The 27378-nt window shown below is 48.2% G+C and overlaps 1 protein-coding gene across 3 annotated transcripts in view; it reads left to right on the top strand.

The window, feature by feature from the left end:
- The window catches only part of igdcc4 (immunoglobulin superfamily, DCC subclass, member 4), a 366490-nt gene that overhangs the window by 223499 nt on the left and 115613 nt on the right, over window positions 1-27378 (top strand). For all 3 annotated transcript variants that reach the window (XM_072470589.1, XM_072470588.1, XM_072470587.1), the window contains one exon: window positions 6239-6469. In XM_072470589.1, coding sequence (XP_072326690.1) covers window positions 6239-6469 — 231 coding nt within the window. The remainder of the gene's footprint in view (window positions 1-6238; window positions 6470-27378) is intronic.

The raw sequence follows: 27378 nt of genomic DNA, 5'->3' as shown, positions 1-27378 counted from the left end.
GGAACTTTGGGTTTTGGGTGGTAGGGGACTTGCAACCAGCAAAGCTAGCACAGCTCTCTCAAGGCACTTGATTACAAACTTAACACAAAAGCGTGTATAAACATACATGGGACATCTGAGAATTGAAAAATAATACAACTAAATTCTCCACTACCATACGTGACTCAGTGTTATCTTTTATTAATTTACGAGATGTTGGTGCCGCTGGTTACACCAGCATTTATTGCCTAACCCTAGTTGTCCTTCAGAAAGTGGTGGTGAGCTGCCTCCTTGAACCGCTGCAGTCCCTGAGGTGTAGATCCATTCACAGTGCTGGAAGGGAGTGAGTTCCAGGATTTTGACCCAGTGACAGTAAAGGAACGACAATATATTTCCAGGTCAGAATGGTGAGTGACTTGCAGGGAAGCCTCCAGGTGGTGGGTTCTGCCTAAGGTGCTGCCTTAGGAACCTTGGTGAGTTACTGCAGTGCATCTTATAGATGGTACACATGGCTGTCACTGCATGTCGGTGATGGAGGTATTGAATGTTTGTGAAAGGGGTAGCAATAAAGTGGGCTGCTTTATTCTGGATGGTGTTGAGCCTCTTGAGTGTTGTTGGAGCTACACTCACCCATGCAAGTGGAGAATATTCCATTACACTCCTGCCTTTTGCCTTGTAGATGTGGACAGGCTTTGGGGGGTCAGGAGGTGAGTTACTGTCTGTAGGATTCCTGGCCTTTGACCTGCTCTGGTAGCCACAGTATTAGTATAGCTAGTCCAGTTCAGTATCTGATTTATGGTAAGCCCCAGGATGTATATTGTGGGGGATTCAGCAATGGTAATGCCATTCAATGTCAAGGGGCGATGATTAGATCCTCTTTTGTAGGAGACGGTCATTGCCTGGTACCTGTGTGGCGTGAATGTTACTTGCCACTTATCAGCCCAAGCCTGGATAATATCCAGGTCTTGTTGCATTTGAACATGCTTCATTATCTGAGGAGTCGTGAATGGTGCTGAAAATTGTGCCGGCATCTGTGAATATCCCCACCTTGACCTTATGATGGAAAAGATGTCATTGATGAAGCAGCTGAAGAAGGTTGGGGCGGCGACCCTGAGGAACTCCTGTAGTGATATCCTGGAGCTGAGATGATTGTCCACCAACTACTACAACCATCTTCCTTTGTGCCAGGTATGACTCCAACCAGTGGAGAGTTTTCCCCTGATTCCCATTGACTCCAATTTTGCCAGTGTTATGGGCCAAGGTTTAGAGAACACCAAAGCATATCATGGAGTTCACCTGACCGACAACTGTTTATAGATTTTGATTATGAGGAGCACAAGTGCCTACTCTTCAGCTGTTATGCAACAGAGGTCTTAAGCACTTGTAATCAAAAACAAAGTTTATTCTACGAATTCAGTTAACATTTTATAAACGCACAGTAAACATTTTTATCAACTACAAACATAAATACCCCCCATAGATACAGTACTCTATATTTAACCCTTAATAACTTCCCTTTACTGTTTCACTCAAGTAACAACATTCATAAATCAGACAATCCCTTTTACCACAAAACAGTAGGTTTGAATTCCTTCCAGAACACACTGCGGGATTCTCCCATCCCACGGCAGAGTGTGAACCCCATTGTAAACACCGTTGTGTTTTACGACGATGTGAACGGGCCGCTGCCAGGAGTAATTCTGGCCCCTACAGGGGGCCAGCACGGCGCTGGAGCGGTTCGCACTGCTCTAGCTGCCGATCCCGCGCATGCGCAGTGGCGCCAAGGCACACATGCGCAGTGGCACCTGCGCCAACGCGCGCCGGCGCGGTGGCCTCCTTCAACGCGCCGGCACCGACGCATCATGGCGCAGGAGTACAGGGGCCGGCGCGTAGCAAAAGAGGCCAGGGGACAGAGAAGCTGGCCCGCAATCGGGACCCACCCTGGGGTCGGAGTCCCCCTCCACACAGGCCGCCACCTGACCTTGGCACGCAGAGTTCCCGCCGGCTGCATGCAGGTGTGGACGGCGCCGGCGGGACTCAGCGTTGTAACTGTGGCCGCTCGGCCCATTTGGGCCGGAGAATCGGCGGGCCGGACACATAGAGCGGGCCACGACCAGCGCTGCGCCAACCACGCTGGCGCCAATGGCGTGCCGGCATTGGGGCAGCGTGGCCTGGTTGCGGGGATTCTCCGACCCTGCCCAGGGCTGGGAGAATCCCGCCCACAGTTATTACTTTGAAGTTATCAAGTGATCTGGAGACACCTTTTTAACATGCAGAGAGAGAGACTCCAAGATCCTTGTAGTCTGAATACAGCTTCCGACTGTTTAAACCGAAAGTAAAACTGAGTCACAAGCAGCTCCCAGCTCAAAACGAAAGTAAAAACCAGAGCCACAGTCCAGCTCCACCCACACAATGACATCACAGCAGCCATTTGAGAAGACAAACAGTTCTTGAAGGGACATTCATTACACTCTGGCTTCTTTTGGCCTACTGTGTCAAATGCTGCCTTGATGTCGAGAGCAGTCACTCTCACCTCCAATCTGGCATTTACCTCTTTTGTCTATGTTTGAACCAAGGCTGTAATAAAGTCAGGAGCTGAGTGACTGGTGGAACCCAAACTGAGCATCCGTGAGCAGATTATTACTGAGTAAGTGCCGCTTTAGTACATTGTTAATGACTCCTTCCATTACTTTGCTGACGATAGAGAGTAGGCTGATAGGGCAGTAATTGGCTGGGCCGAATTTGTCCTGTTTCTTGTGTACAGGACACATCTGGGCAATTTCCATATTGACGGGTAGATGCTAGTGTTGTATCTGTCCTGGAACAGCTTGGCTAGGAGCGGGCACGTTCTGGAGCACAAGTCCTCAGTACTATAGCCAAAATATTGCCAGTGCCTTCAGCCGTTTCTTGATAGTATTTGGAATGAATCGTATTGGCGGAAGACTGACATCTGTGATGCTCAGGAGGAGACCGAGATGGATCATCTGTTCGGCACTTCTGGTTGAAGATTATTGCGAATGCTTCAGCTTTGTCTTTTGCACATGTATGCTGGGCTCCTCCATCATTGAGGATGGGGATATTTGTGGAGCTTCCTCCTCCAGTGAGTTGTTTAATTGTCCACCACCATTCACGGCTGGATGTGGCAGGACTGCAGAGCTTAGTTCTGATGCGTTTATTGTGGAATCGCTTAGCTCTGTATATTACTTGCTATTTATGCTGTTTGGCACGCAAGTAGCCCTGTATTGTAACTTCACCAGGTTGACACCTCATTTTTAGAAATGCCTGATATTGCTCCTGGCATGCTCTCCTACACTCTTCATTGAACCATGGTTGATTCCCTGGCTTGGTGGTAATGGTAGAGTGGGGGATATGCCAGGCCATGAGGATGAAGATAACATAAGAACTAGGAGCAGGAGTAGGCCATGCACTTCCAGCCTGCTCCGCCATTCAATGAGATCATGGCTGATCTTTTGTGGATTTAGCTCCGCTTTCCCGCCCGAACACCATAACTCTTAATCCCTTTATTCTTCAAAAAACTATCTATCTTTATCTTAAAAACATTTCATGAAGGAGCCTCAACTGCTTCACTGGGCAGGGAATTCCATAGATTCGCAACCTTTTGGGTGAAGAAGTTCCTCCTAAGCTCAGTCCTAAATCTACTCCCCTTAATTTGAGGCCGTGCCCCCTAGTTCTGCTTTCACCCGACAGTGGAAACAACCTGCCAGCATGTATCCTATCTATTCTCTTCATAATTATCTCGGTTTCCCTTATCTCTAATATCCCCCCGCATCCCTCTAAACTCCAACGAGTACAGTCCCAGTCTACTCAACCTCTCCTCGTAATCCAACCCCCTCAACTCTGGGATTAACCTAGTGAATCTCCTTTGCACACCCTCCAGCGCCAGTATGTCCTTTCTCAGGTAAGGAGACCAAAACTGAACACAATACTCCAGGTGTGGCCTCACTAACACCTTATATAGTTGCAGCATAACCTCCCTAGTCTTAAACTCCATCCCTCTAGCAATGAGGGACAAATCTCCATTCGCCTTCTTAATCACCTGTTGCACCTGGAAACCAACTTTTTGCAATTCATGCACCAGCACACCCAGGTCCCTCTGCACAGCAGCATGTTTTAATATTTTATTATTTAAATAATAATCCCTTTTGCTGTTATTCCTACCAAAATGGATAATCTCACATTTTTCAACATTGTATCCCATCTGCCAGACCCTAGCCCATTCACTTAAACTATCCAAATCCCTCTGCAGACTTCCAGTATCCTCTGCACTTTTTGCTTTACCACTCATCTTAGTGTCGTCAGCAAACGTGGACACATTGCACTTGGTCCCCAACTCCAAATCACCTATGTAAATTGTGAACAATTGTGGGCCCAACACTGATCCCTGAGGGATACCACTAAGTACTGATTGCCAACCAGAGAAACACCCATTAATGCCCACTCTTTGCTTTCTATTAATTAACCAATCCTCTATCCATGCTACTACTTTACCCTTAACGCCATGCGTCTTTATCTTATGCAGCAACCTTTTGTGTGGCACTTTGTCACAAGCTTTCTGGAAATCCAGATATACCACATCCATTGGCTCCCCATTCTTTACCGCACTGGTAATGTCCTCAAAAAATTCCACTAAATTAGTTAGGCACAACCTGCCCTTTATGAACCAATGCTGCGTCAGTCCAATGGGATAATTTCCATCCAGATGCCAAGCTATTTCTTCCTTGATGATAGATTCCAGCATCTTCCCTACTACCGAAGTTAAGCTAACTGGCCTATAATTACCCGCTTTACTTTTGAGTACAATTCTGCTGCTGCTGATGGCCCATAGCGCCTCATGGATGCCCAGTCTTGAGTTGGTAGATCTGTTTAAAGTCTATCCGATTTGACACGGTGTTAGTGCCACACAACACGATGGAGGGTATCCTCAATGTGAAGACGGGACTGTGTCTTCACAAGGACTGTGTCGTGGTCATTTCTGCCAATACTGTCATGGACAGATGCATCTGCAGCAGGCAGGTTGGTGAGGATGAGGTCAAGTATGTTTTTCCCTCCTGTTGATTCCCTCACCACCTGCTGCAGTCACAGTCCAGCGGCTATGTCCTTTAGGACCCGGCCAGCTCTGGAACTACCGAGCCACTTTTGATGATGGACATTGAAGTCCCCCATGCAGAGTATAGTCTGCAGACTTGCCACCCTCCATGCTTCCTCCATGTGGTGTTCAACATGGAAGAGTACTGATTCATCAGATGATGGTGGACAGTACGTGGTCATCAGCAGGAGGTTTCTATATCCATGATTAAGCTGAAGCCATGAGACTTCATGGGGTCCAGAGTCAATATTGAGGACTCCCAGGGCAACGCCCTCCCAACTGTATATCACTGTGCCACCATACCCAGGAATAGTAATAGTGGTATCTGGGACATTGAGGCCACATATATCCTTTTGCTTGTAACCATATCAACTTGCATTTGTATAGCATCTTTAACAGAGTAAAACTTCACAAGCATTGTCAAACAAAATTTGGTACCGAACCACAGGTGATATTGAGGTTACAGGTCAAAAACTTGGTAATGAGGTAGGTTTTAAGAAGTGTTTTAAAGGAGTACGGAGAGGCATAGGAGGGGTTTAGGGAGGGAATTCCTGGGTTTGGAGCCATGGTAGCTGAAGGTACGCTAATTAGTGGTGAAGTGATAAAAATTGAAGATGCTAAGGGCAGCACGGTGGCGCAGTGGTTAGCACTGGAACTGCGGCACTGAGGACCCGGGTTCGAATCCCGGCCCTGGGTCACTCTCCGTGTGGAGTTTGCAAATTCTCCCCGTGTCTGCGTGGGTTTCACCCCCATAACCCAAAAGATGTGCTGGTTAAGTGGATTGGTCATGCTAAATTGCCCCTTAATTGGAAAAAATAAATAAATTGGGTACTCTAAATTTATTTTTAAAAATTGGAGATGCTCAGGACGAGAATTGGAGGAGTGCAGATATCTCAGAAAGGTATAGAGCTGGAGACAGAACCGGATGAGAACATAGATGGACTTGAAACCAAAGACGAAAATTTTAAAATTGATGTGTGATTTGACTGGGGGCCAATGTATTTCAATCATCGCTGGGTGAGAAGCTAACAAAACTTAAGTTGAGACACTGGCAGCAGAGTTTTGAATGACCTCATGTTTAGAGAGGCTAGAACATGACCAGATAATTACTGTTATCACTTTGTTATCATGACCTGTTCTTCTTTGCTCCAGTCCCTTTTGCACCAACAGAAATGAAGGTGAAGACAACAGTAGACTCGCTGCTGGTCACATGGCAACCACCCTCTAATCAAGTCCAGATCCAGGGTTACAAGCTTTATTACAGAGAAGCAGGCGTAGACGATTCAAGCAAAGAATTAAGTGAATCTAATAACGAGGAACACTGGACAAAAGGACCAATACGACTTCGAAGAAAAGTGAAGCAATACGAGATTACTGGATTAGGTTAGTCAAACTAAACCAACTGGCATTTTGATAGCAATATCATGGAGTATATTTTGTTGAACTTTATAATTTTCACAGAAATTGTAGATTTCAAATGGAAATAACGCTACCAGTTTAAGCATTGGTTACGACTCCACATCAGTGAGGCCAATTGCATAACTATTGCTTTGCTTGCTTTCGGTGTTTTGGTGAGCAAAGTGCTTATATTTTTGTGTTCATGCCTAAAACTACATGTTTTAGCCAGAATATACAACATTGTGGCATGACAACAAATAAGGTTTTGTCTTAACCCTTGTGAGGGCTGAACAGTGCTTCATGTGGATAAATATTTGTCAAATGCTCCCAATGGATACTTGAGTGATTCCATGATTTGTAACTGTGTTAAATGCATGGGTTTTGAATTAATTTAAATCTTGCCCCATAAATCTGCTTCATCTCTTTGGCTTCCAGTTCTTTCTCTCCAAAATAAACTTTTGGAGCCATTCACCTGTCAGAAATCTTGCGTGTTGGTTTTATTTCTGCTACTTTATTTAACGAGCCTACTAGAAACTTGATTAATATTTTTTTTTCATATCTGCCAGTTATATCCACCTCTCGAATCTACTTCATATGTCTCATGTTGTCCACTGCACAAATGAAGCAAAACCAGAATGGCACTATAGTTTTGCACTTAATTATGACATAACATTTAGAATCAATGCTGTAGACTCAGAATCCCTACAGTTCAGAAGGAGGCCATTCGACCCATTGAGTCAGCACCAACCCCTCCGAAAGAGTACCCAACCCAGGTCCATCCCCTCATCCACCCAGCCCTATCCTTGTAACCTAATCTGCACATTCCTGGACACTTAAGGGGCAATTTAGCATTGCAAATCCACACACCGTTGGACTGTGGGATGAAACTCCATGCAGTCACCCAAGGCCGGAATTAAACCCGGTTCCCTGGCACCGAAGCCCCAGTGCCAACCACTGTGCCACCGTGCTGCCCCTGGGAACAGAAACTGTTCTCCTCCCCTTGCCTGTCATAAATCACTCTGGTAAAGCAGTGAGTGCTATGTATTGCTGGTGTTCACATAATATGACTAAATAGCCCTTCAATTTTTCAACCTTTTATTTATGGAACCTTTAAAAAAGAAATTGGTAAAAACACAAAACACCAATTAATAGTCTTGATGTACAGTCAGATGTTAAAACAGGAAGGGCATGGAGCAGAAAGTTGGAGATAAGTCAGAATTCTATTGTTATCTACTGTTATAACTTAAACATTACGATAATTCATCCATTAATAAATGTTATATGCAGATTATTAGTATTTAGGTATTTATTGAAACAACTCTGGTCTCAACATTTTTAGTTGTTGAGCATGGATGGTTTTAACAGTTTTACCTGAACTTTAACCATCTTGTTCCTTCACTTCACTAGATATCATCTCCTTGAGCCAATGTGTCTTTGACAACTTATAAACTTATTGCAAATAATATTTGGATGCATTATTTGCATGGAATATTCACATTTACACTACATGTCTGCAAGACGTTGTGCCAAAAATGTAAAAAATGAATATTTGACGATGCACAGAAGCTTAAAAGATTTCCTGACTTTGTGTCCTATAGTTAGAGATATGGGCCGGGTTTGTCCGAGCCCGGGGTCTGAGAATCCGGGGGGGGGGCGTGCGAGAATCCCGCCACGCCGGGCCACCAATTCGCCGGAGAATCGACGTTGAAAGCATCCACCGCGGCGATACTCCGTGCTCGAAGGGCTGAGTGCCCGCCGATATCTGCCGAGTCCCGCCGGCATGGTTCACATATGGTCCCACCCGGCAGGACCGAGGCGTTCTAGCTGCGGGGGCCATCCTGGTGGGGGAGGGTTGTGGGGGGGGATCCGTCTCCAGGGGGGTCTCCACGGTGGCCAGGCCCGCGATTGGGGGCTACCGATCAGCGGGCGTGCTCATTCCGGGGGGGGAGGGGCGGAGGGGGGAGGCTATCTTCCTCCGCGCCGGGCCCCTTTAGGGCTCCGCCGTGTTGTGTGGGGAGACGGCCGGCCACGCATGCGCGGACCCGCTCCGGCCGTTCAGGGCCAACTTCACGCGCCGGAGCAGCGCGCAGCACTCCGGCGGCGTACTAGCCCCCGAAGAACAGGAGAATTACTGGGCCTGGAGGCCCCTTGACGCCGGCGTCGCTCGCGCCAGTTTTGACCCTGTTGTCAACACTTGCCCGCGATATCGGAGAATCCTGGCCATGGTACATATATGAAGTACATTGGTGAATCTACGGTTGAAGTACTCTTCACCGGACAACCTACAGCATGATGTTGCACATATGCCATAGTACCACCAGATGGTGCACTAACATTTCCTTAAGATTTATTTCACACAAGAAATTCAAGACAGGGTGATCTTGGGCGTATGGGTCGGGGAGGGCAAGGTGTCGACAATATACCAGGAGATGAAAGAAGAGGGGGAAGCGCTGGTAGAGGAGCTGAAGGGTAAATGGGAGGAGGAGCTGGGGGAGGAGATTGAGGAGGGGTTATGGGCTGATGCCCTAGGTAGGGTTAATTCCTCCTCCTCGTGTGCCAGGCTCACCCTGATACAATTTAAGGTGGTTCACAGAGCGCACTTGACGGGGGCGAGGTTGAGTAGGTTCTTTGGGGTAGAGGACAGATGTGGAAGGTGCTCCGGGAGTCCGGTGAACCATGTCCATATATTTTGGTCATGCCCGGCACTGGAGGGGTTCTGGAGAAGAGTGGCGGGAGCAATATCTCCTCAGGTGGTGAAAGTCCAGGTCAAGCCAAGCTGGGGGCTAGCAATATTTGGAGTAGTGGACGAGCCGGGAGTGCAGGAAGCGAAAGAGGCCGTCATTCTGGCCTTTGCGTCCCTAGTAGCCCGGCGAAGGATCTTGTTAATGTGGAAGGAGGCGAAGCCCCCCAGCGTGGAGGCCTGGATAAACGACATGGCTGGGTTCATTAAGCTGGAGAGGATAACGTTTGCCTTGAGAGGGTCTGCGCAGGGGTTCTACAGGTGGTGGCAACCGTTCCTAGACTATCCCGTGGGGCGTTAGAGGAAGGTCGGTCAGCAGCAGCAGCAGCAGCAACCCAGGTTGGGGGGGGGGGGGGGGGGGGAGTCCTGTGAGGGGGGGAGGGGGGGCTTGCCTGGGGGGGTGGATGAGCAAGAGAAAACATGAAGGATTTGGCTGGCACGTGCGGGAGAGAGCCAGTGTACAAAGCTATGTAACATATCGTTTTACCATGTATATATCTTGCTATGTGCGATTTCTTGTTATTTTGTTATGGGGGGGGGGGGGGGTTATTGTTTGTAAGGGTGAAAAATTGTGTTAAAAAGCTTTAATAAATATATATATATTTTTTTAAATTCACTTCATGAAGATCCTCTACGTGTGTACCTAACAATGCAACTAAACCCCTATACTCTTGTTTGAAGATATCTTCTACATTGCATCTAATTTTATCCAGCCTCTGATACACGAGGTCACCTTTCCTATTCTGCATATTGTGGTAGCTGAAAATAGTCTCTCACATAGACCGTCACTTGGGTATAGCTGTGATAGAAGAATCATAGAATCCCTACAGTGCAGAAGGGGGCTATTCGGCCCATCAAGTTTGCACCGGCCCTTGGAAAGTGCACCCTACTTAAGCCCACGCCTCCCTGTAACCCAGTAACCCCACCTAACCTTTTGGACACTTAAGGGGCAATTTAGCATGGCCACTCCACCTAACCTGCACTTCTTTGGACTGTGGGAGGAAACCGGAGCACCCGGAGGAAACCCACACAGACACGGAAAAAGTGCAAATTCCACACAGTCACCCGAGGCCAGAATTGTACCCTGGAGCTCTGAGCAGGCAGTCTAATCCTTGTGCTACCGTGCCGCCCACAATGATGACTCTCGTATAAAAAGATGACCTGCCTAATGATTTGCTGCAGTGTTTATTTATCCCAAAACTTAATTGCATGTTTTTGCTTCCAAGCCAGCCTCAACTGCACCAGTAGAGGCATCTTTCTCCCTCTACTAGCACTTGCACTTCCACTGAAAGCACAATCGTTCATTGCTGTTTCAATGCTGAAGACAAAAGCCTTTTCTGGTTTGTCTCTGGAGTTGTAAACATTTTGAATTCCTGATAAATTATGGAGGTGGACATAGACGTCTTAATTACAGTAACTTATGGAGGTGGACATAGACGTCTTAATTACAGTAACTTAGCTCATTGAACTTAGTACAATTACTGTCAGTTTTGTTTTGTTATCACGGGTAATTGAGTGAACAGTGATGGGTAGATTTTTTTTTCTCAGCTGTTTGAAAATATCCTTGTACAGGCTTTCTATCAAGAATCAAAACATTATGTTTGTACTATTTCCTAAAGATTGTACAAAGCATCTGCAGCAAGATCTATTTCAGGATGTTTGCACATTAATCTGTTGTCCATTGCATTGACAAATAACCCTATTATGTTTGCAGGTGATATTCATCAATAATATTTTTTGTTTCTGACATTCTTTGGTCTGGATTCTAGACTCCTGCATATACAAAAAAAGGAGCAGGAATAGACCCTTGAGCCTGCTTCGCCATTTAATGAGATCATGGCTGATCTGATAGTAACCTCAAATCTGCATACTGCCGACCCCAGTAACTTATCAACCCCTTGCTTGCCAAGAATCTGTCCACCTCTGCTTTAAAAATATTCAAAGCATCCACCACCTTTTCAGGAAGAGAGCTCCAAAGATGCTCAACCTTCTGAGAGGAAACATTTTGCCTCATCTCTTGTTTATTTTTAAACAGTGACCCCCTCGTTTAGATTCTCTCCCAAAAGAAAATACCCTTTCCATATCCACGCAGTCAAGACCCCTCAGGATCTTATATGTTTCAGTCAAGTCGCCACTTACTCTTTTAAACTCAGTGGATACGAGCCCAGCCTGTCCAATCTTTCCTCAGAAGGGAATCCACCCACTCCAGTCTGATAAACCTTCTCTGAACTGCTTCCAACACATTAACATCCTTCCTTAAATAAGATGACTAATACTGCACACAGTATTCAGTTCCCTTCACAGTAAATTAGCTTTCCTAATTACTTTTTGTACTTGCATACTAACCTTTTGTGATTCATGCACTAGGGCACTCAGATCCCACTACACCTTAGCTCTGGAGCTCTTGCCATTTAGATAATGCGCTTATTTTTATGTTTCCTGCCAAAATGGGCAATTTCGCATTTTCCCACATTATTGCATTAGATTTGGATTGGATTTGTTTATTGTCATGTGTACCGAGGTACGGTGAAAAGTATTTTCTGTGAGCAGCTCCAATAGATCATTTAGTACATGAAAATAAAATAAAATACATAATAGGGCAACGTAAGGTACACAATGTAAATGAATAGACACCGGCATCGGGTGAAGCACACAGGAGTGTAGTATTAATCAGGTCAGCCCATAAGAAGGTCGTTTAGGAGTCTGGTAACAGTGGGGAAGAAGCTGTTTTGAATCTTTTTGTGCGTGTTCTCAGACTTTTGTATCTCCTGCTCGATGGAAAAAATTGAAGGAGTAGTAAGCCGGGTGGGAGGGGTCTTTGATTATGTTGCCCACTTTCCCAAGGCAGCGGGAGACGTAGATAGAGTCAATGGATGGGAGGCAGCTTTGTGTGATGGACTGAGCTGTGTTCACGACTCTCTGAAGTTTCTTTCGGTCTTGGGCCGAGCAGTTGCCATACCAGGCTGTGATGCAGCCAGATAGGATGCTTTCTATGGTGCATCTGTAAAAGTTGGTAAGAGTTAATGTGGACATTCTGAATTTCCTTAGTTTCCTGAGGAAGTAAAGGGGCTGTTATGCTTTCTTGGTGGTAGAGTCGACGTGGTGGACCAGGACAGATATTTGGTGCTGTGCACACCTAGGAATTTGAAGCTGTCAACCATCTCCACCTCGGCCCTGTTGATGCAGACAGGGACGTGTACAGTACTTTGCTTCCTGAAGTCAATGACCAAGTCTTTAGTTTTGCTGGCCTTGAGAGATAGATTGTTGTTGTTACACTAGGTTCTCTATCTCCCTCCTGTATATTGTTGTTCTTCAAGATCCGACCCACTATGGTCATGCCGCCAGCAAACTTGTAGATGGGGTTGCAACCAAATTTTGCCACGTAGTCGTGTGTGTATAGGGAGTATAGTTGGTGGCTAAGTACGCAGCCTTGCGGGGCCCCGGTATTGAGGACTTGCGTGGAGGAATTGTTGTTGTTTATTCTTACTGATTGTGGTCTGTGGGTCAGAAAGTCGAGGAGTCAAGTCCTAGGTTTTGGAGCTTTGATATGAGCTTGGCTGGGATTATGGTGTTGAAGGCAGAGCTGTAATCAATTAATAGTAGTCTGATGTAGGAGTCCTTGTTGTCGAGATGTTCCAGGGTGAGTGTAGGGCCAGGGAGATGGCGTCTGCTGTGGACTGGTTGCGGCGGTATGCGAATTGCAGTGGATCTAGGCATCCTGGGAGTATTATGGGCCAGGGTTTAGAGAACACCAAATTGTATCATGGGGTTCACCTGACTCACAACTTTTAATAGATTTTGGTTATGGGGAGCACAAGGGCCCACTTTACAGGTGTGATGCAACAGAGATCTAAAGCACTTTTAAAACAAAACAATGTTTATTCTATGAATCTAGTTAACATTTTATAAACACACTGTAAACATCTTAGCAACTGTCAACTCAAATACTTCCCCCAAAGAATAAGTAACCCTTAATCTTTCCTAGCAACATCCATAAGACAAATACCCTCTTTAACAAAGATAGCAGGTTTTAAATTCTCTACTGAGAGCAGTTATCACTTTTAAATTAGCAAGTGATCTGAAGATATTCTTTACATGCAGAGAGTTCAAAATTACACCTTGTTTGGCTGGATGCAGCTCCAATTCTGAAAATGAAACTAAATGAAAAATGAAATGAAAATTGCTTATTGTCACAAGTAGGCTTCAAATGAAGTTACTGTGAAAAGCCCCTAGTCGTCACATTTCAGTGCCTGTTTGGGGAGGCTGGTACGAGAATTGAACCCGTGCTGCTGGCCTTGTTCTGCTTTACAAGCCAGCTGTTTAGCCCACTGTGTTAAACCATCCCCTGTAAACACACACTAGCCAGCTCAAACACGAAAGTAAAGCAGACAGACAGCCCAGCTCCACCCACACTCTGACATCACTGCAGCTATTTGATAAACACCCATTTCTTAAAGGTACATCCACTACAGCTATTTTATAAACACCCATTTCTTAAAGGTACTCTCACATGACAGGAGTATGGAGTTGATGTGCTTCATGGCCAACCTCTCGAAGCACTTCATTACGATTGATGTCAGGGCCACCGGAAGGTAGTCATTGAGGTAAAGGCGGAGGAGAGGGGTGGTGGATGGGAATTGTCCGGGCCCCTTCATGTTGCCTGGTTCTTCTTTGGCGCCGGTATGATGGTGGTCTTCTTGAAGCAGGTCAGGACCTCGGAACAGAGTATTCTCCATTTGCCAGATCTTTGCCCACTCACTTTATTTATACTTTTTGTAGCCTTCTTATGTTCTCTTCATATCTTACTTTTTTACCTATCGATGCGTCATTGGCAAATTTGGCAGCCATCTCTCCATCCCTTCATTTAAGTCATGTATATCAATTGTAAACAGTTGAGACCCCAGCACTCATCCCTGTGGCACATCACTCATTACAACTTGCCACCCTGAAAAATACCCATTTATGCCTATTCTGCTTCCTGTTCGCCAGCTAATCTTCTGTCCATGCCAATATGTTACCCCGTATGACATGAATTTTCTGCAATAGCCTTAGATGTGGCACTTTATCAAATGCCTTCTGAAAATCTAAGTGCAGAGTTGCAAACCTAATTTCATGTTCACTCCAGGAGCACAAGAGGGAGCACAAGCTCTGTGCCTCAATGTTCTGTATGAATCCAGAATGTCAGCATGAAATAACAACAGATTTTGCACACTTCTTTTCTGTTTAAAAAATGAGTTTTTCCCTTTTTTTAAACAAAACAACATACCCATAAAACTGGTACAGTACAGCTCAAACAATTCACCGTATATAGAAAAAAATCAACCCAGTTGATTCATCTAACCCAGCGCTTCAACCTTAAAAAAAAGGAGTAAAAGGATGGAGAGAAAAGGGGCAGGATACAAAGAAAGGGAGAAAAGGCACACACCCTCGGGTACATTAAACTAGGGACAGTACTGCATATTCTACGGAATGCCTTGTAGAAGTAAAGCTGACACCATGGAACCTGTATATTTAAGATGGGAGCTGTATATTTTTAGGAATGTGTCTTACTTAGATCGCAGTATACAAGTTAGAAATTCCATTGTACTGCACTCCATAATAATTTTGTGCCAGCTCTGTACAGAAGGTGACTTGTCATTGACCCAAGAACATAAAATATTTTTCCGTGCTGCAAATGTTAGAATATTATACAATTGTTTTTCATTGACATCAATTATATGTTTATCTGGACCCCCAGAATCAAATAGACAGGGTCCAATTCCAAGGTCATGTTAAATATTTTTTCCAGCCCTTTCAGTATACCTGACCAGTAGTTTTTTTTTTATTTTGACACGAGACCAGACACAGAGTATAGTCCTCTATTACAAATTTACATTTTTGACACAGTGGAAATATGGCAGGATGCATCTTATGCCTTAAACTTTGTATAATATGCAAACGATCTGGAATTTCCAGTTGAATCTCCTTGGTTCTATTACACACAGAAATGTTATTTGTATTCTCCCAGATAATCCCACCCCCCGATCTCTTCATCAATATTCTCTGCGAGATTCCTTTCCCAAATCTCTGAACCTCTTCCATATTTGTATTGGATCTAGAACATAACATGTCATAAAACTAACTAATTAATCGCTTTGGTTCCATGAATGATAATATTTTTTCTATAGGGGAGACACTAGCATTAAGATGCAAAGTTGTTTTATTAAAAATAAAGTGAATAAGTGTAAGTATCTAAAAAAAAAAAGAAGAAATCTCTGGGGATTTGTATTGGATCTTGTTGCTTGTGCACACAGTTGCTCAAAATATAATAAGTGAGCCTCTCTAAACAGATCCACCATTCTTGTAAGTTCCCTCTCACTCTAAATGTCAAAACTGTGGTCTATAAGACCTGGACGAAAATCAGGGTTTCCCTGTATCGGAGTGAGAGCAGAAGTTAACATAGATCTTCCTTCCAAATCACAGACCATTTTCCAAGCCTTCAGTATTAATAATTATTGGATTTTCCTCTGGTATTGTCTTAAAATGTGTTAAGAAACAAAAGAGTTTGTAAAAAATATTTAGTTTGACGAACCTCAATATTAAGCCCAAATGGAAGTGGGGTCCCATTACTGTATAATTCTTAGATGAGAGATTATATTCGGCATCCAAAGGCCCCCTTTCGAACTTGTAGGTTGCAATTTGGCCAGTTTTAAGCAAGGTTGTTTGTTCCATATTAAGGAGCTAAACCCCCCCACTGATATCCATCAAGACCTTAGCAGAAAGTAAAGTTGGTAACATCTGTAGAGGGTAAAGCAAACTTGGTAATACATTCATCTTAATCAGTACTATCCTGCCCAACCATGATATAGGTAAAGAGGTCCACTGATGTAGATCACACTTTATAGATCTGAGCAATGGGATTAAGTTTGTCCTGTACAACTGACAGAATGAGGATATAATAAAAAATCCCGAAATAAGTAAATCCAGAAGGGACCATTTGATGGGGAAAGGAGCGAGGGGAGGGAGACACCCTCTAAGCCTTCCGAGTGGCATAGCCTCAGACTTAGCAAAATTTATTTTGTAATTTGAGAAGGAGTCAAAACGATCAATAATGTCAATATTAGCAGGAACAGAAATTTCAGGCTGCGACAAAAATAGTAACATATCAACGTACTATGTAATCTTACGCTGCTTTCCACCAATAGCCAAACCAAATACCAAAGGGTTCAGTCTAATTGCTCAGCTAAGGGCTCTATAGTAATTGCATATAACAGGGATAGAGGGCAACCCTGCCTGTTTCCCCGAAGACGTAAATTATTAGACCTTTAACGGTTAATGAGAGCTGCTGCAAGTGGGTTTTAATAAAGCACTTGTGTCCATTTAATAAAACCCGCCTCCAGTCCAAATTTATCTAATGTGTGAAATAAATAGTTCCACTCCACCCGATCAAATGCTTTCTCTGAATCCAATGAGAGCACCAAGCTGTCCATCGCCTGTTTTTGAGAAACCTGAATGATATTTAATAACCTCCTGACATTGTTACATGAACTACAGCCTTTTATAAACCCAGTCTGAGGGTGGCATGGTGGCCCAGTGGTTAGCACTGCTGCATCACGACTTCCGGTGACGGCGGGCGGGAGGCGGCCGCACAATGGAGAGCCCCCGCTCGGGAATGGCAATTTGGGGGCTTTAAGCCCGGTCCCAGGGTCCGCGGAGGCGGCGGGAGAAGGCACGGAGGAGGCACTGAGAAGACACAGGAGGGAAAAAAAACCAAAGAAAAATGTCGAGGGTGAGCAGAAAAACGGCCGAAAAAAACCCAGCTGGAGGTCCGTCGGGGAGTGGAAAGGTCACTGCGGGGTCACCAGGAAAAATGGAGGCTGGAGCACCAGGGAAGGCTGCACTGCTTACGGCTGAAGAAATAACCAAGGTGATGGCTGCGGAATTTGAAAAGCAGTTGGCGCAGATTGCGAAATGCATGGAGACGGTGAGGAAGGAGATGAGGGAGGCTTTGAGTATGCTGGTGGAGGAGGCGGTTTCCCCGGTGAGGACGGAGGTGGCGAGCGCAGTGGCGGAGGTGCGAGAGCAAGGGGAGGCGCTGAAGGAAGTGGAGGAGACGTTATTGCAGCACGGTGATCAACTTGCCTCGATGGGGACAGAGATGCGGAAGGTGATGGATACAAACAAGGATCTGCGAGGAAAAATGGAAGACCTGGAAAATAGATCCAGGCGACAGAACTTGAGGATTGTGGGGCTGCCCGAAGGAGTTGAAGGACCGAAGCCGACTGAGTATTTTGCCGCGATGCTGGCAAAACTACTGGGGGAGGGGGAGGGCCCCTCCCGATATGAAGTGGATCGGGCTCATCGGTCGTGGAGGCCTGTACCAAAGGCGAGTGAGCCGCCAAGGGCAGTGATTCTGTGCTTCCGTAGGTACAGGGTGAAGGAGAAGGTCCTGAGCTGGGCCAAGCAGAAGCGGGTGGTGCAGTGGGCTGGAGCTGGTATACGTGTATACCAGGACTTTACGGTGGAGCTGGCAAGGAGGCGGGCTGCCTTCAACCGGGTGAAGAGGGCACTGTACATTAGCAAGGTGCGGTGCGGCATTGTATATCCAGCGAAGCTGAGGGTGACGTACAAGCTCAGGGACTTTTATTTTGGAACGGCGGAAGCAGCGGAGGAGTTTGCGAAAGCAGAAGGACTGTGGCAGAACTGACAAACTGAGGAATGGCCATGTGCTGATGTAACCTCATGACTGTATTTTCTTCTTTTTTGTATCACTGCGCGCGGGTGTAGAGATTAAAGGAGCCAAGGTGGTATATATTTGGACGAGGGAAGGGACGGGACTTTCACTCGAAATGAGAGTTCTTTGGGGTGTAGGTGGATATGCGGGGTTTGTGTGCTAAAAGGGGATCTTTGGGCTTTCCTGGGGCTGGGCAAGTGGGAAAGGGACCCGGGCGGGGGCCTCCACGCTGGCTGGTGTGTGCCGGCCAGTGAACGGAAGTGAGGTGGGGGAGGGGCAGCGGCCATCGGAGCCTGGCAGAACAGGGTCCGAGTGGTCTAGCCGGGGTGGAAAGTTGGGGGGGAAGGAACCGAGGGTAGGGGGAGGAGTTTTACAAGAGGCAGTGGACGGGAGGAGCTGGAGGCCTGGGGTGGGGTGGGGTGGGGGGGGGGGGGGGGGGGGGGGGCTGTGTAAGATTAAGGGTGACTACGGGTAATCCCCGATTTATTTTTGTCATTTGTTTATGTAAACATGCGAGTTGAGGTTTGGGGGTTGGTGGGTAGATGGGATCGTTGTTGTTATTATGGGGACTGACATATCTTGCTGATTATTGTTTATCATTGATGGATGTAAATGTGGGAGAAAATGTCAAAATGGAGGAGTTAAAAAAATTTTTTTAAAACAAAGTACTGCTGCATCACAGCGCCGAGGACTTGGATTGGATCCTGGGCTGGGTCACTGTTCGTGTGGAGTTTGCACATTCTCCCCGTGTCTGCGTGGGTCTCAACCCCACAACCCAAAAAGATATGCAGGGTAGGTGAATTGGCCATGCAAAATTGGGCCTTAATTGAAAAAAACTGGGTACTCTAAATTTTTTAAAAAACATTCTAAACCCTGTATCATCACTCTGGATAATTAATGGAAGACATTTTTCTAGACGCAACGCCAGTATTTTAGAAAGTAACTTCAGATCCATATTTAAAAGCGAGACTAGCCAGTAGGAGGCACAGTCTTCTGGATTTTTGCCTGTCTTCAAAATTAAATAAATATTTTGTCCTATCATAGAATTTACAGTGCAGAAGGAGGCCATTCAGCCCATCGAGTCTGCACCGGCTCTTGGAAAGAGCACCCCACCCAAGGTCCACACCTCCACCCTATCCCCATAACCCAGTAACCCCACCCAACAATTATTGGACACTATTTAGCACAGCCAATCCACCTAACCTGCACATCTTTGGACTGTGGGAGGAAACCGGAGCACCCGGAGGAAACCCACGCATACACGAGGAGGATGTGCAGACTCCGCACAGACAGTGACCCAAGCCGGAATCGAACCTGGGACCCTGGAGCTGTGAAGCATTTGTGCTATCCACAATGCTACCGTGCTGCCCATCCTGTAGAAGATTCTAAGAGGTAGCTGTCCTGTTTCGAATGAATGGTTATTCATACTACTCAAAGTTCTATTAGCATATCTTTGAAGTCCTTCCAAAATTCACTTCCAAAACCATCGAGTCCCGGAGCTTTACCAGATTGAAGATCTTTCACTGCAGATAATACTTCCTCTTTAGGACTTCCGGTTGCGGTGATGCCGAACTAGCCGCACGTTTTGGCGGCTCCAGCTCCGACGGACCTTCGGGCTCTTTTAAGAGCCCCAACGGGGATTTTTTTCGACCGCGTAACCCGGTGTGGGGTGTGTGGGAAGGGAGTCCCCCCCGAACGACGGAAGAAAAAACCGGCGGCGGCGGCTGCACCCTGAAGAATCTTCGACTAAAAGGTCAGAGGGAGAGGAAAACAAAATGGCGGCGGAGAAAGCGCAGGCGACATGGGGGCCTGAGCAGGATGAAATCGTGAGACGGTGCGTGGACCTGCTGAAGAACGAGGTACTGACCCCGATGCTACAGGCAATTGAGGGGCTTAAGGAGACTTTAAAGACCCAGGAGACTGAGCTCCGCGTGGTGGAGCAGAAGGTGTCAGATATTGAGGACGAGGTCCTGGGCCTGGCAGTTAAGACACAGACGCACGAGGCACTTAATAAAAAGTGTGCTGAAAGGATCGAGGCCCTTGAAAACGGAGCGCGAAGGAAGAACCTTAGGATGCTAGGTCTCCCTGAAGGTGTGTAAGGAGTGGACTGTGGAGCGTACGCAAGTAAGATGCTGAGCTCACTGATGGGTGCTGAGGCCCCTGCGGGCCCCATGGAGGTGGAATGGGCAAATTGGATCCCGGCGAGAAGACCAAAAGCGGGAGAACCTCCGAGGGCGATAATCGTGCGATTTTATCGCCTTAAGGACAGAGAAGAGGTCCTGAGATGGGCTAAAAAGGTGCGGAGTAGCAGATGGGAGAATGCTGTGGTACGGATATACCAGGATTGGAGTGCGGAGGTGGCGAGAAGGAGGGCGAGCTTCAACCGAGCCAAAGACGTTTTGCATAAAAGGAAGGTGAAGTTTGGGGTGCTGCAGCCGGCAAGACTATGGGTCATGTATCAGGAGAGACACTATTATTTCGAGACGGCGGAGGAAGCATGGTCCTTCATCAAAGAAGAGAAACAGGACCGGAACTGAGGGACTGATGCTGCAGGGAATTGTTGTTGTTATTGTTTTTGTTAATGTTATGGTGGAAGTTAATCGAGAAATAAACAGGGAAGGGGGGAGTCACTGGGGAAATGTGGGCGCCGGTGAGGGGGGAAAGACGGGACATAGTCGGAGAATGGGGAAGGGGAGGGGAAAGGGAGCTGCGCCAGAAGAGGCGGGTCAGGTAAAGGGATGTTCCCACGCCAGAAAGAATAAGGCGGGAAAACAGGCGCAAGGCGGATGGGAGTTCCCTCACACCGGGGGGGGGTCGAGGAGTGAGCAGGAGTAGCCGGGGTCAGTTGAAGTCAGCTGACTTACGGAAGTGATATGGGGGGAGCAATCAAGCCAGAGATAGGGATCGAGGGGGGGGGGGGACACAACTGGGTTGCTGCTGCGAAAATCCAAAAGGAAATGGCTAAAGAGTGGGTGGACGGGGATGGTGTGCGACGCTGGGGGAGCGAGCGGGAGCACGGAGGCGGGGTATGGGACTGGCCTAGAGAAGGTAATGGCTAGTCGACACGGGAGGGGGGCGGGTAGCCCCCTAGTGAGGCTGATCACGTGGAACGTGAGAGGCCTGAATGGTCCGATAAAAAGGGCCCGAACGCTCGCGCATTTGAAAGGACTAAGGGCAGACGTGGTTATGCTCCAAGAGACGCACCTAAAGGTGGCGGACCAAATTAGGCTAAGGAAAGGATGGGTGGGACAGGTGTTCCACTCAGGACTGGACGCAAAGAGCAGAGGGGTGGCCATTTTGGTGGGGAAACGGGTAGCATTTGAAGCAAAGACCATCGTAGCAGATAGCGGAGGTAGATATGTAATGGTGAGTGGTAGGCTGGAGGGAATGGAGGTCATGTTGGTTAATGTGTATGCCCCAAATTGGGACGATGCGGGATTCATGAGACGGATGCTGGGGCGTATACCGGACCTGGAGGCAGGAAATTTGATTTTAGGAGGGGACTTCAATACGGTGCTGGACCCGGGGCTAGATAGATCCAGCTCAAGGACCGGAAGAAGGCCGGCAGCGGCCAAGGTACTTAAGGGGTTTATGGACCAAATGGGGGGAGTGGATCCATGGCGATTTCTTAGACCCAGGGCTAGGGAGTATTCCTTCTTCTCCCATGTCCATAAAGTGTACTCCCGGATAGATTTTTTTGTTTTGGGAAGGTCGTTGATCTCTAGGGTGGAAGAAGCTGAATACTCAGCCATAGCGGTTTCGGATCATGCCCCACATTGGGTGGACCTGGAAGTAGGAGAGGACAGGGAGCAGAGAACACTCTGGCGATTAGATGTGGGACTGATGGCGGATGAGGGAGTGTGCAAGAGTGCGGGGGTGTATTGAGAGATACCTGGAGGTCAATGACGATGGCGAGGTCCCTGTGGGAGTGGTCTGGGAAGCACTAAAAGCAGTGATCAGAGGAGAGCTGATCTCTATTGGGGCTCACAAAAGGAAAACAGAGGCCAAGGAAAGGGATAGATTACTGGGGGAGATTTTAAGGGTGGACAGGGAATTTGCAGAGACCCCGGAGGAGGAGCTGTACAGGGAGAGGAGACGACTCCAGACCGAGTTTGACCTTCTGACCACCAGAAAGGCGGAGGTACTGTGGAGGAAGGCACAGGGGAGGAGGTATGAATACGGGGAAAAGGCTAGTTGCCTGTTGGCTCATCAAATGCGAAAGAGGGCAACCCGCAGAGGGAGAGGAGGGGATGCGGCAGTTCCTGGACCAATTGAGGTTCCCGAAAGTGGAGGAGCAGGAGGTGGCAGGCCTGGGGGCGCCGATTGAGGTGGACGAGGTTATTAAGGGACTGGGAAGCATGCAAGCAGGGAAGGCCCCGGGGCCAGACGGGTTCCCGGTGGAATACTACAGAAAATATGTGGACTTGTTGGCCCCGTTGATGGCGAGGACGTTCAATGAGGCCAGGGAAGGGGGGACTCTACCCCCGACGATGTCGGAGGCGACGATATCGCTAATTTTGAAGAGGGACAAAGATCCGTTGCAGTGCGGGTTCTATAGACCTATTTCACTATTGAACGTGGACGCCAAATTGCTGGCAAAGGTACTGGCATCGAGGATAGAGGACTGTGTCCCGGGGGTGGTGCACGAAGACCAGACAGGGTTCGTAAAAGGGAGACAACTGAATGTTAACGTGCGACGACTATTAGGGGTGATAATGATGCCCCCAGTGGAGGGGGAGGCAGAGATAGTGGCGGCAATGGACGCAGAGAAGGCATTTGATAGGGTGGAGTGGGAGTATTTATGGGAAGTGTTAAGGAGGTTTGGGTTTGGGAACGGGGTTATTAGCTGGGTTAGACTTCTTTATGGGGCACCAACGGCAAGCGTAGTTACAGGTCGACATAGAATGGAGTATTTTCGATTATATAGGGGAACAAGACAGGGATGCTCGCTGTCTCCATTGTTGTTTGCGTTGGCAATTGAACCTCTGGCCATGGCGTTGAGAGACTCCAGGAAATGGAGAGGGGTGATTAGAGGGGGAGAAGAACACCGAGTCTCGTTATACGCGGATGGCCTATTATACGTGTCGGACCCAGCGGGGGGGATGATAGAGGTTATGCGAATTTTGAGGAGGTTCGGGGAATTCTCGGGGTATAGGCTAAACATGGGGAAGAGTGAATTATTTGTGATACATCCAGGGGACCAGAGTAGAGAGATAGAAGGCTTACCGCTAAGGAAAGTGGAAAGAAACTTCCGATACCTGGGGATTCAGATCGCTAGGAGCTGGGTAACCTTGCACAGACTTAATCTGACACGGCTGGTAGAACAAATGGAGGAGGACTTCAAGAGGTGGGACATGCAGCCTTTATCGCTGGCGGGCAGGGTGCAAGCAATTAAGATGATGGTCCTCCCGAGGTTCTTATTTGTATTTCAATGTCTCCCTATATTAATCACCAGGACCTTTTTTAATAAAATAGATAGGAGCATCACGAGCTTTGTGTGGGCAGGGAAAGTTCCGAGAGTAAGGAGGGGGTTCCTTCAGCGCAGTAGGGACAGAGGAGGACTGGCACTACCAAACTTGGGAGATTATTATTGGGCCGCCAATGTGGCAATGATACGTAGATGGGTGAGGGAGCGACATGGAAAAGACTGGAGAGAAAGTCCTGTAAAGGGACGAGTTTAGAGGCGCTGGTGACGGCACCGCTACCGCTCTCACCTAAAAAGTATACCACGAACCCGGTGGTGGCGGCAACACTGAACATATGGGGACAGTGGAGGCGACAGAGAGGGGTGCGGGGAGCCCTGGTGGGGTCCCCTATCAGGAACAACCATAGGTTCGCCCCAGGAAGAATGGATGGAGGATTTCAGAGCTGGTACCAGTTGGGAATCAGGAAGGTGGGAGATTGACTTCCGGGTGCGGCTATGCAGAGCTAGGTCGCATATTCGGCAGCTCCTGCTTGGAACGGACTTTTGGGCTCTTTTACAGGGCCCCCACGGCATTTGTTTGACATTTCCCGGTGTGGGAAGAAGGCTGCAATATTCCCCCGACAGTGTCCCCCAGGAAGGGTATGTCTCTGGGTTGCCAGACACGGCAGAAACAGTAAAACATTTGGCTGCAACTGCAGGATAAACAGGGCCTCTTCCAGCATGCAGGCGGGGGAAGGGCAAGCTTAAAGCTGCAAGCTGACCTGAGGGCCTGTATCAAAGGTGAATTCTAGCAGCAGAGGGAACAACTGTGAAAAGACCTCATCAAGGCCACTGAAGGGACTTCCGGTTGCGGTGATGCCTAGCTAGCCGCACGCTTCGGCGGCTCCAGCTCCGACGGACCTTCGGGCTCTTTTAAGAGCCCCAACGGGGAATTTTTCGACGACGCAACCCGGTGTGGGGTGTGTGAGAAGGGAGTCCCCCCCCAAACGAAGGAGGAAAAAACCGGCGGCGGCGGCTGCAGCGCGAGGAATCGTCGACCAAAGGGTCAGAAAGAGAGAAGTACAAGATGGCGGCGGAGAAAGCGCAGGCGACATGGGGGCCTGAGCAGGATGAAATTGTGAGACGGTGCGTGGAGCTGCTGAAGAGGGAGGTGCTGACCCCGTTGCTACAGGCAATTGAGGGGCTCAAGGAGACATTAAAGACCCAGGAGACAGAGCTCCGCGTGGTGGAGCAGAAGGTGACAGATATTGAGGACGAGATCCTGGGCCTGGCGGTTAAGACACAGACACACGAGGCACTTCATAAAAAGTGTACTGAAAGGATCGAAGTCCTAGAAAATGGAGCGCGAAGGAAGAACCTTCGGATACTAGGTCTCCCTGAGGGTGTGGAAGGAGTGGACTGTGGAGCGTACGCAAGTACGATGCTGAGCTCACTGATGGGTGCTGAGGCCCCTGCGGGCCCCTTGGAGGTGGAGTGGGCAAATCGGATTCCGGCGAGAAGACCAAAAGCGGGAGAACCACCCAGGGCGATAATCGTGCGATTTTACCGCCTTAAGGATAGAGAAGAGGTCCTGAGATGGGCTAAAAAGGTGCGGAGTAGCAGATGGGAGAATGCAGTGGTACGGGTGTACCAGGATTGGAGTGCGGAGGTGGCGAGAAGGAGGGCGTGCTTCAACCGAGCCAAAGAGGTGTTGCATAAAAGGAAGGTGAAGTTCGGGATGCTGCAGCCGGCAAGACTATGGGTCACGTATCAGGAGAGACACCATTATTTTGAGACGGCGGAGGAAGCATGGACCTTCATCAAAGAAGAGAAATTGGATCGGAATTGAGGGACTGATGCTGCAGGAAATGTTATTGTTAATGTTATGGTTGAAGTTAATTGAGAAGTAAATTGGGAAGGGGGGAGACATTGGGGAAATGTGGGCGCCGAAGAGGGGGGAAAGACAGGACATAGTTGGAGAATGGGGAAGGGGAGGGGGAGGGGAAAGGGAGCTGCGCCATAAGAGGCGGGTCAGGTAAAGGGGTGTTCCCGCGCCAGAAAGAATAAGGCGGGAAGACAGGCGCAAGGCGGATGGGAGTTCCCCACACGGGGGGGTCGAGGAGTGAGCAGGAGTAGCCGGGGTCAGTTGAAGTCAGCTGACTTACAGAAGTAATATGGGGGGAGCAATCATGCTAGAAAGAGATCTAGCGGGGAGGGAGGGGGAGAGGGGACAACTGGGTTGCTGCTGCGGAAATGCAAAAGGAAATGGCTAAAGAGTGGGTGGGCGGGGATGGTGTGCGACGCTGGGGGAGCGAGCGGGAGCGCGGAGGCGGGATATGGGACTGGCCTAGAGAAGGTAATGGCTAGTCGACACGGGAGGGGGGCAGGTAGCCCCCTAGTGAGGCTGATCACGTGGAACGTGAGAGGCCTGAACGGACCGATAAAAAGGGCCCGAGTGCTCGCGCATTTGAAAGGACTAAGGGCAGACGTGGTTATGCTCCAAGAGACGCACCTAAAGGTGGCGGACCAAGTTAGGCTAAGGAAAGGATGGGTGGGACAGGTGTTCCACTCAGGACTGGACGCAAAGAATAGAGGGGTGGCCATTTTGGTGGGGAAACGGGTAGCATTTGAAGCAAAGAACATCGTAGCAGATAGCGGAGGTAGATATGTAATGGTGAGAGGCAGGCTGGAGGGAATGGAGGTCGTGTTGGTTAATGTGTATGCCCCAAACTGGGACGATGCGGGATTTATGAGACGGATGCTGGGGCGTACACCGGACCTGGAGGTAGGAAACTTGATTTTAGGAGGGGACTTTAATACGGTGCTGGACCCGGGGCTAGATAGATCCAGCTCAAGGACCGGAAGAAGGCCGGCAGCGGCCAAGGTACTTAAGGGGTTTATGGACCAAATGGGGGGAGTGGATCCATGGCAATTTCTTAGACCTAGGGCTAGGGAGTTTTCCTTCTCCCATGTCCATAAAGTGTACTCCCGGATAGATTTTTTTGTTTCGGGAAGGTCGTTGATCTCTAGGGTGGAAGAAGCTGAGTACTCAGCCATAGCGGTTTCGGATCATGCCCCACATTGGGTGGACCTGGAATTAGGAGAGGAAAGGGAGCAGAGAACACTCTGGCGATTAGATGCGGGACTGATGGCGGATGAGGGAGTGTGTGCAAGAGTGCGGGGGTGTATTGAGAGATACCTGGAGGTCAATGACGACGGCGAGGTCCCTGTGGGAGTGGTATGGGAAGCACTAAAAGCGGTGGTCAGAGGAGAGCTGATCTCCATTGGGGCCCACAAAAGGAAAACAGAGGCCAAGGAAAGGGAACGGTTACTGGGGGAGATTTTAAGGGTGGATAGGGAATTTGCAGAGACCCCGGAGGAGGAATTGTACAGGGAGAGGAGACGACTCCAGACGGAATTTGACCTTCTGACCACCAGAAAGGCGGAGGTACTGTGGAGGAAGGCACAAGGGACGGGGTATGAATATGGGGAAAAGGCTAGTCGCCTGTTGGCTCATCAATTGCGAAAGAGGGCAGCAGCGAGGGAGATAGGAGGAATTAGAGACGAAAGGGGAGACACGGTGCGAAGGGCAGGAAAGATAAATGAGGTGTTCAAGACCTTCTATGAGGAACTGTATAGGTCTCAACCCCCAGAGGGAGAGGAGGGGATGCGGCAGATCCTGGACCAATTGAGGTTCCCGAAAGTGGAGGAGCGGGAGGTGGTAGGCCTGGGGGCACCGATTGGGGTGGACGAGGTTATTAAGGGACTGGGAAGCAGGGAAGGCCCCAGGACCAGACGGGTTCCCGGTGGAGTATTACAGAAAATATGTGGACTTGTTGGCCCCGTTGATGGTGAGGACGTTCAATGAGGCCAGGAAAGGGGGGATATCGTTAATTTTGAAGAGGGATAAAGATCCGTTGCAGTGCGGGTCCTATAGACCCATTTCATTATTGAACGTGGACGCCAAATTGTTGGCAAAGGTACTGGCATCGAGGATAGAGGACTGTGTCCCGGGGGTGGTGCACGAAGACCAGACA

Source organism: Scyliorhinus torazame, chromosome 12 (assembly GCF_047496885.1).
Source record: "Scyliorhinus torazame isolate Kashiwa2021f chromosome 12, sScyTor2.1, whole genome shotgun sequence".
Classification (NCBI taxonomy): Eukaryota; Metazoa; Chordata; class Chondrichthyes; order Carcharhiniformes; family Scyliorhinidae; genus Scyliorhinus; species Scyliorhinus torazame.
This window is presented reverse-complemented; position numbering and strand designations above follow the sequence as displayed.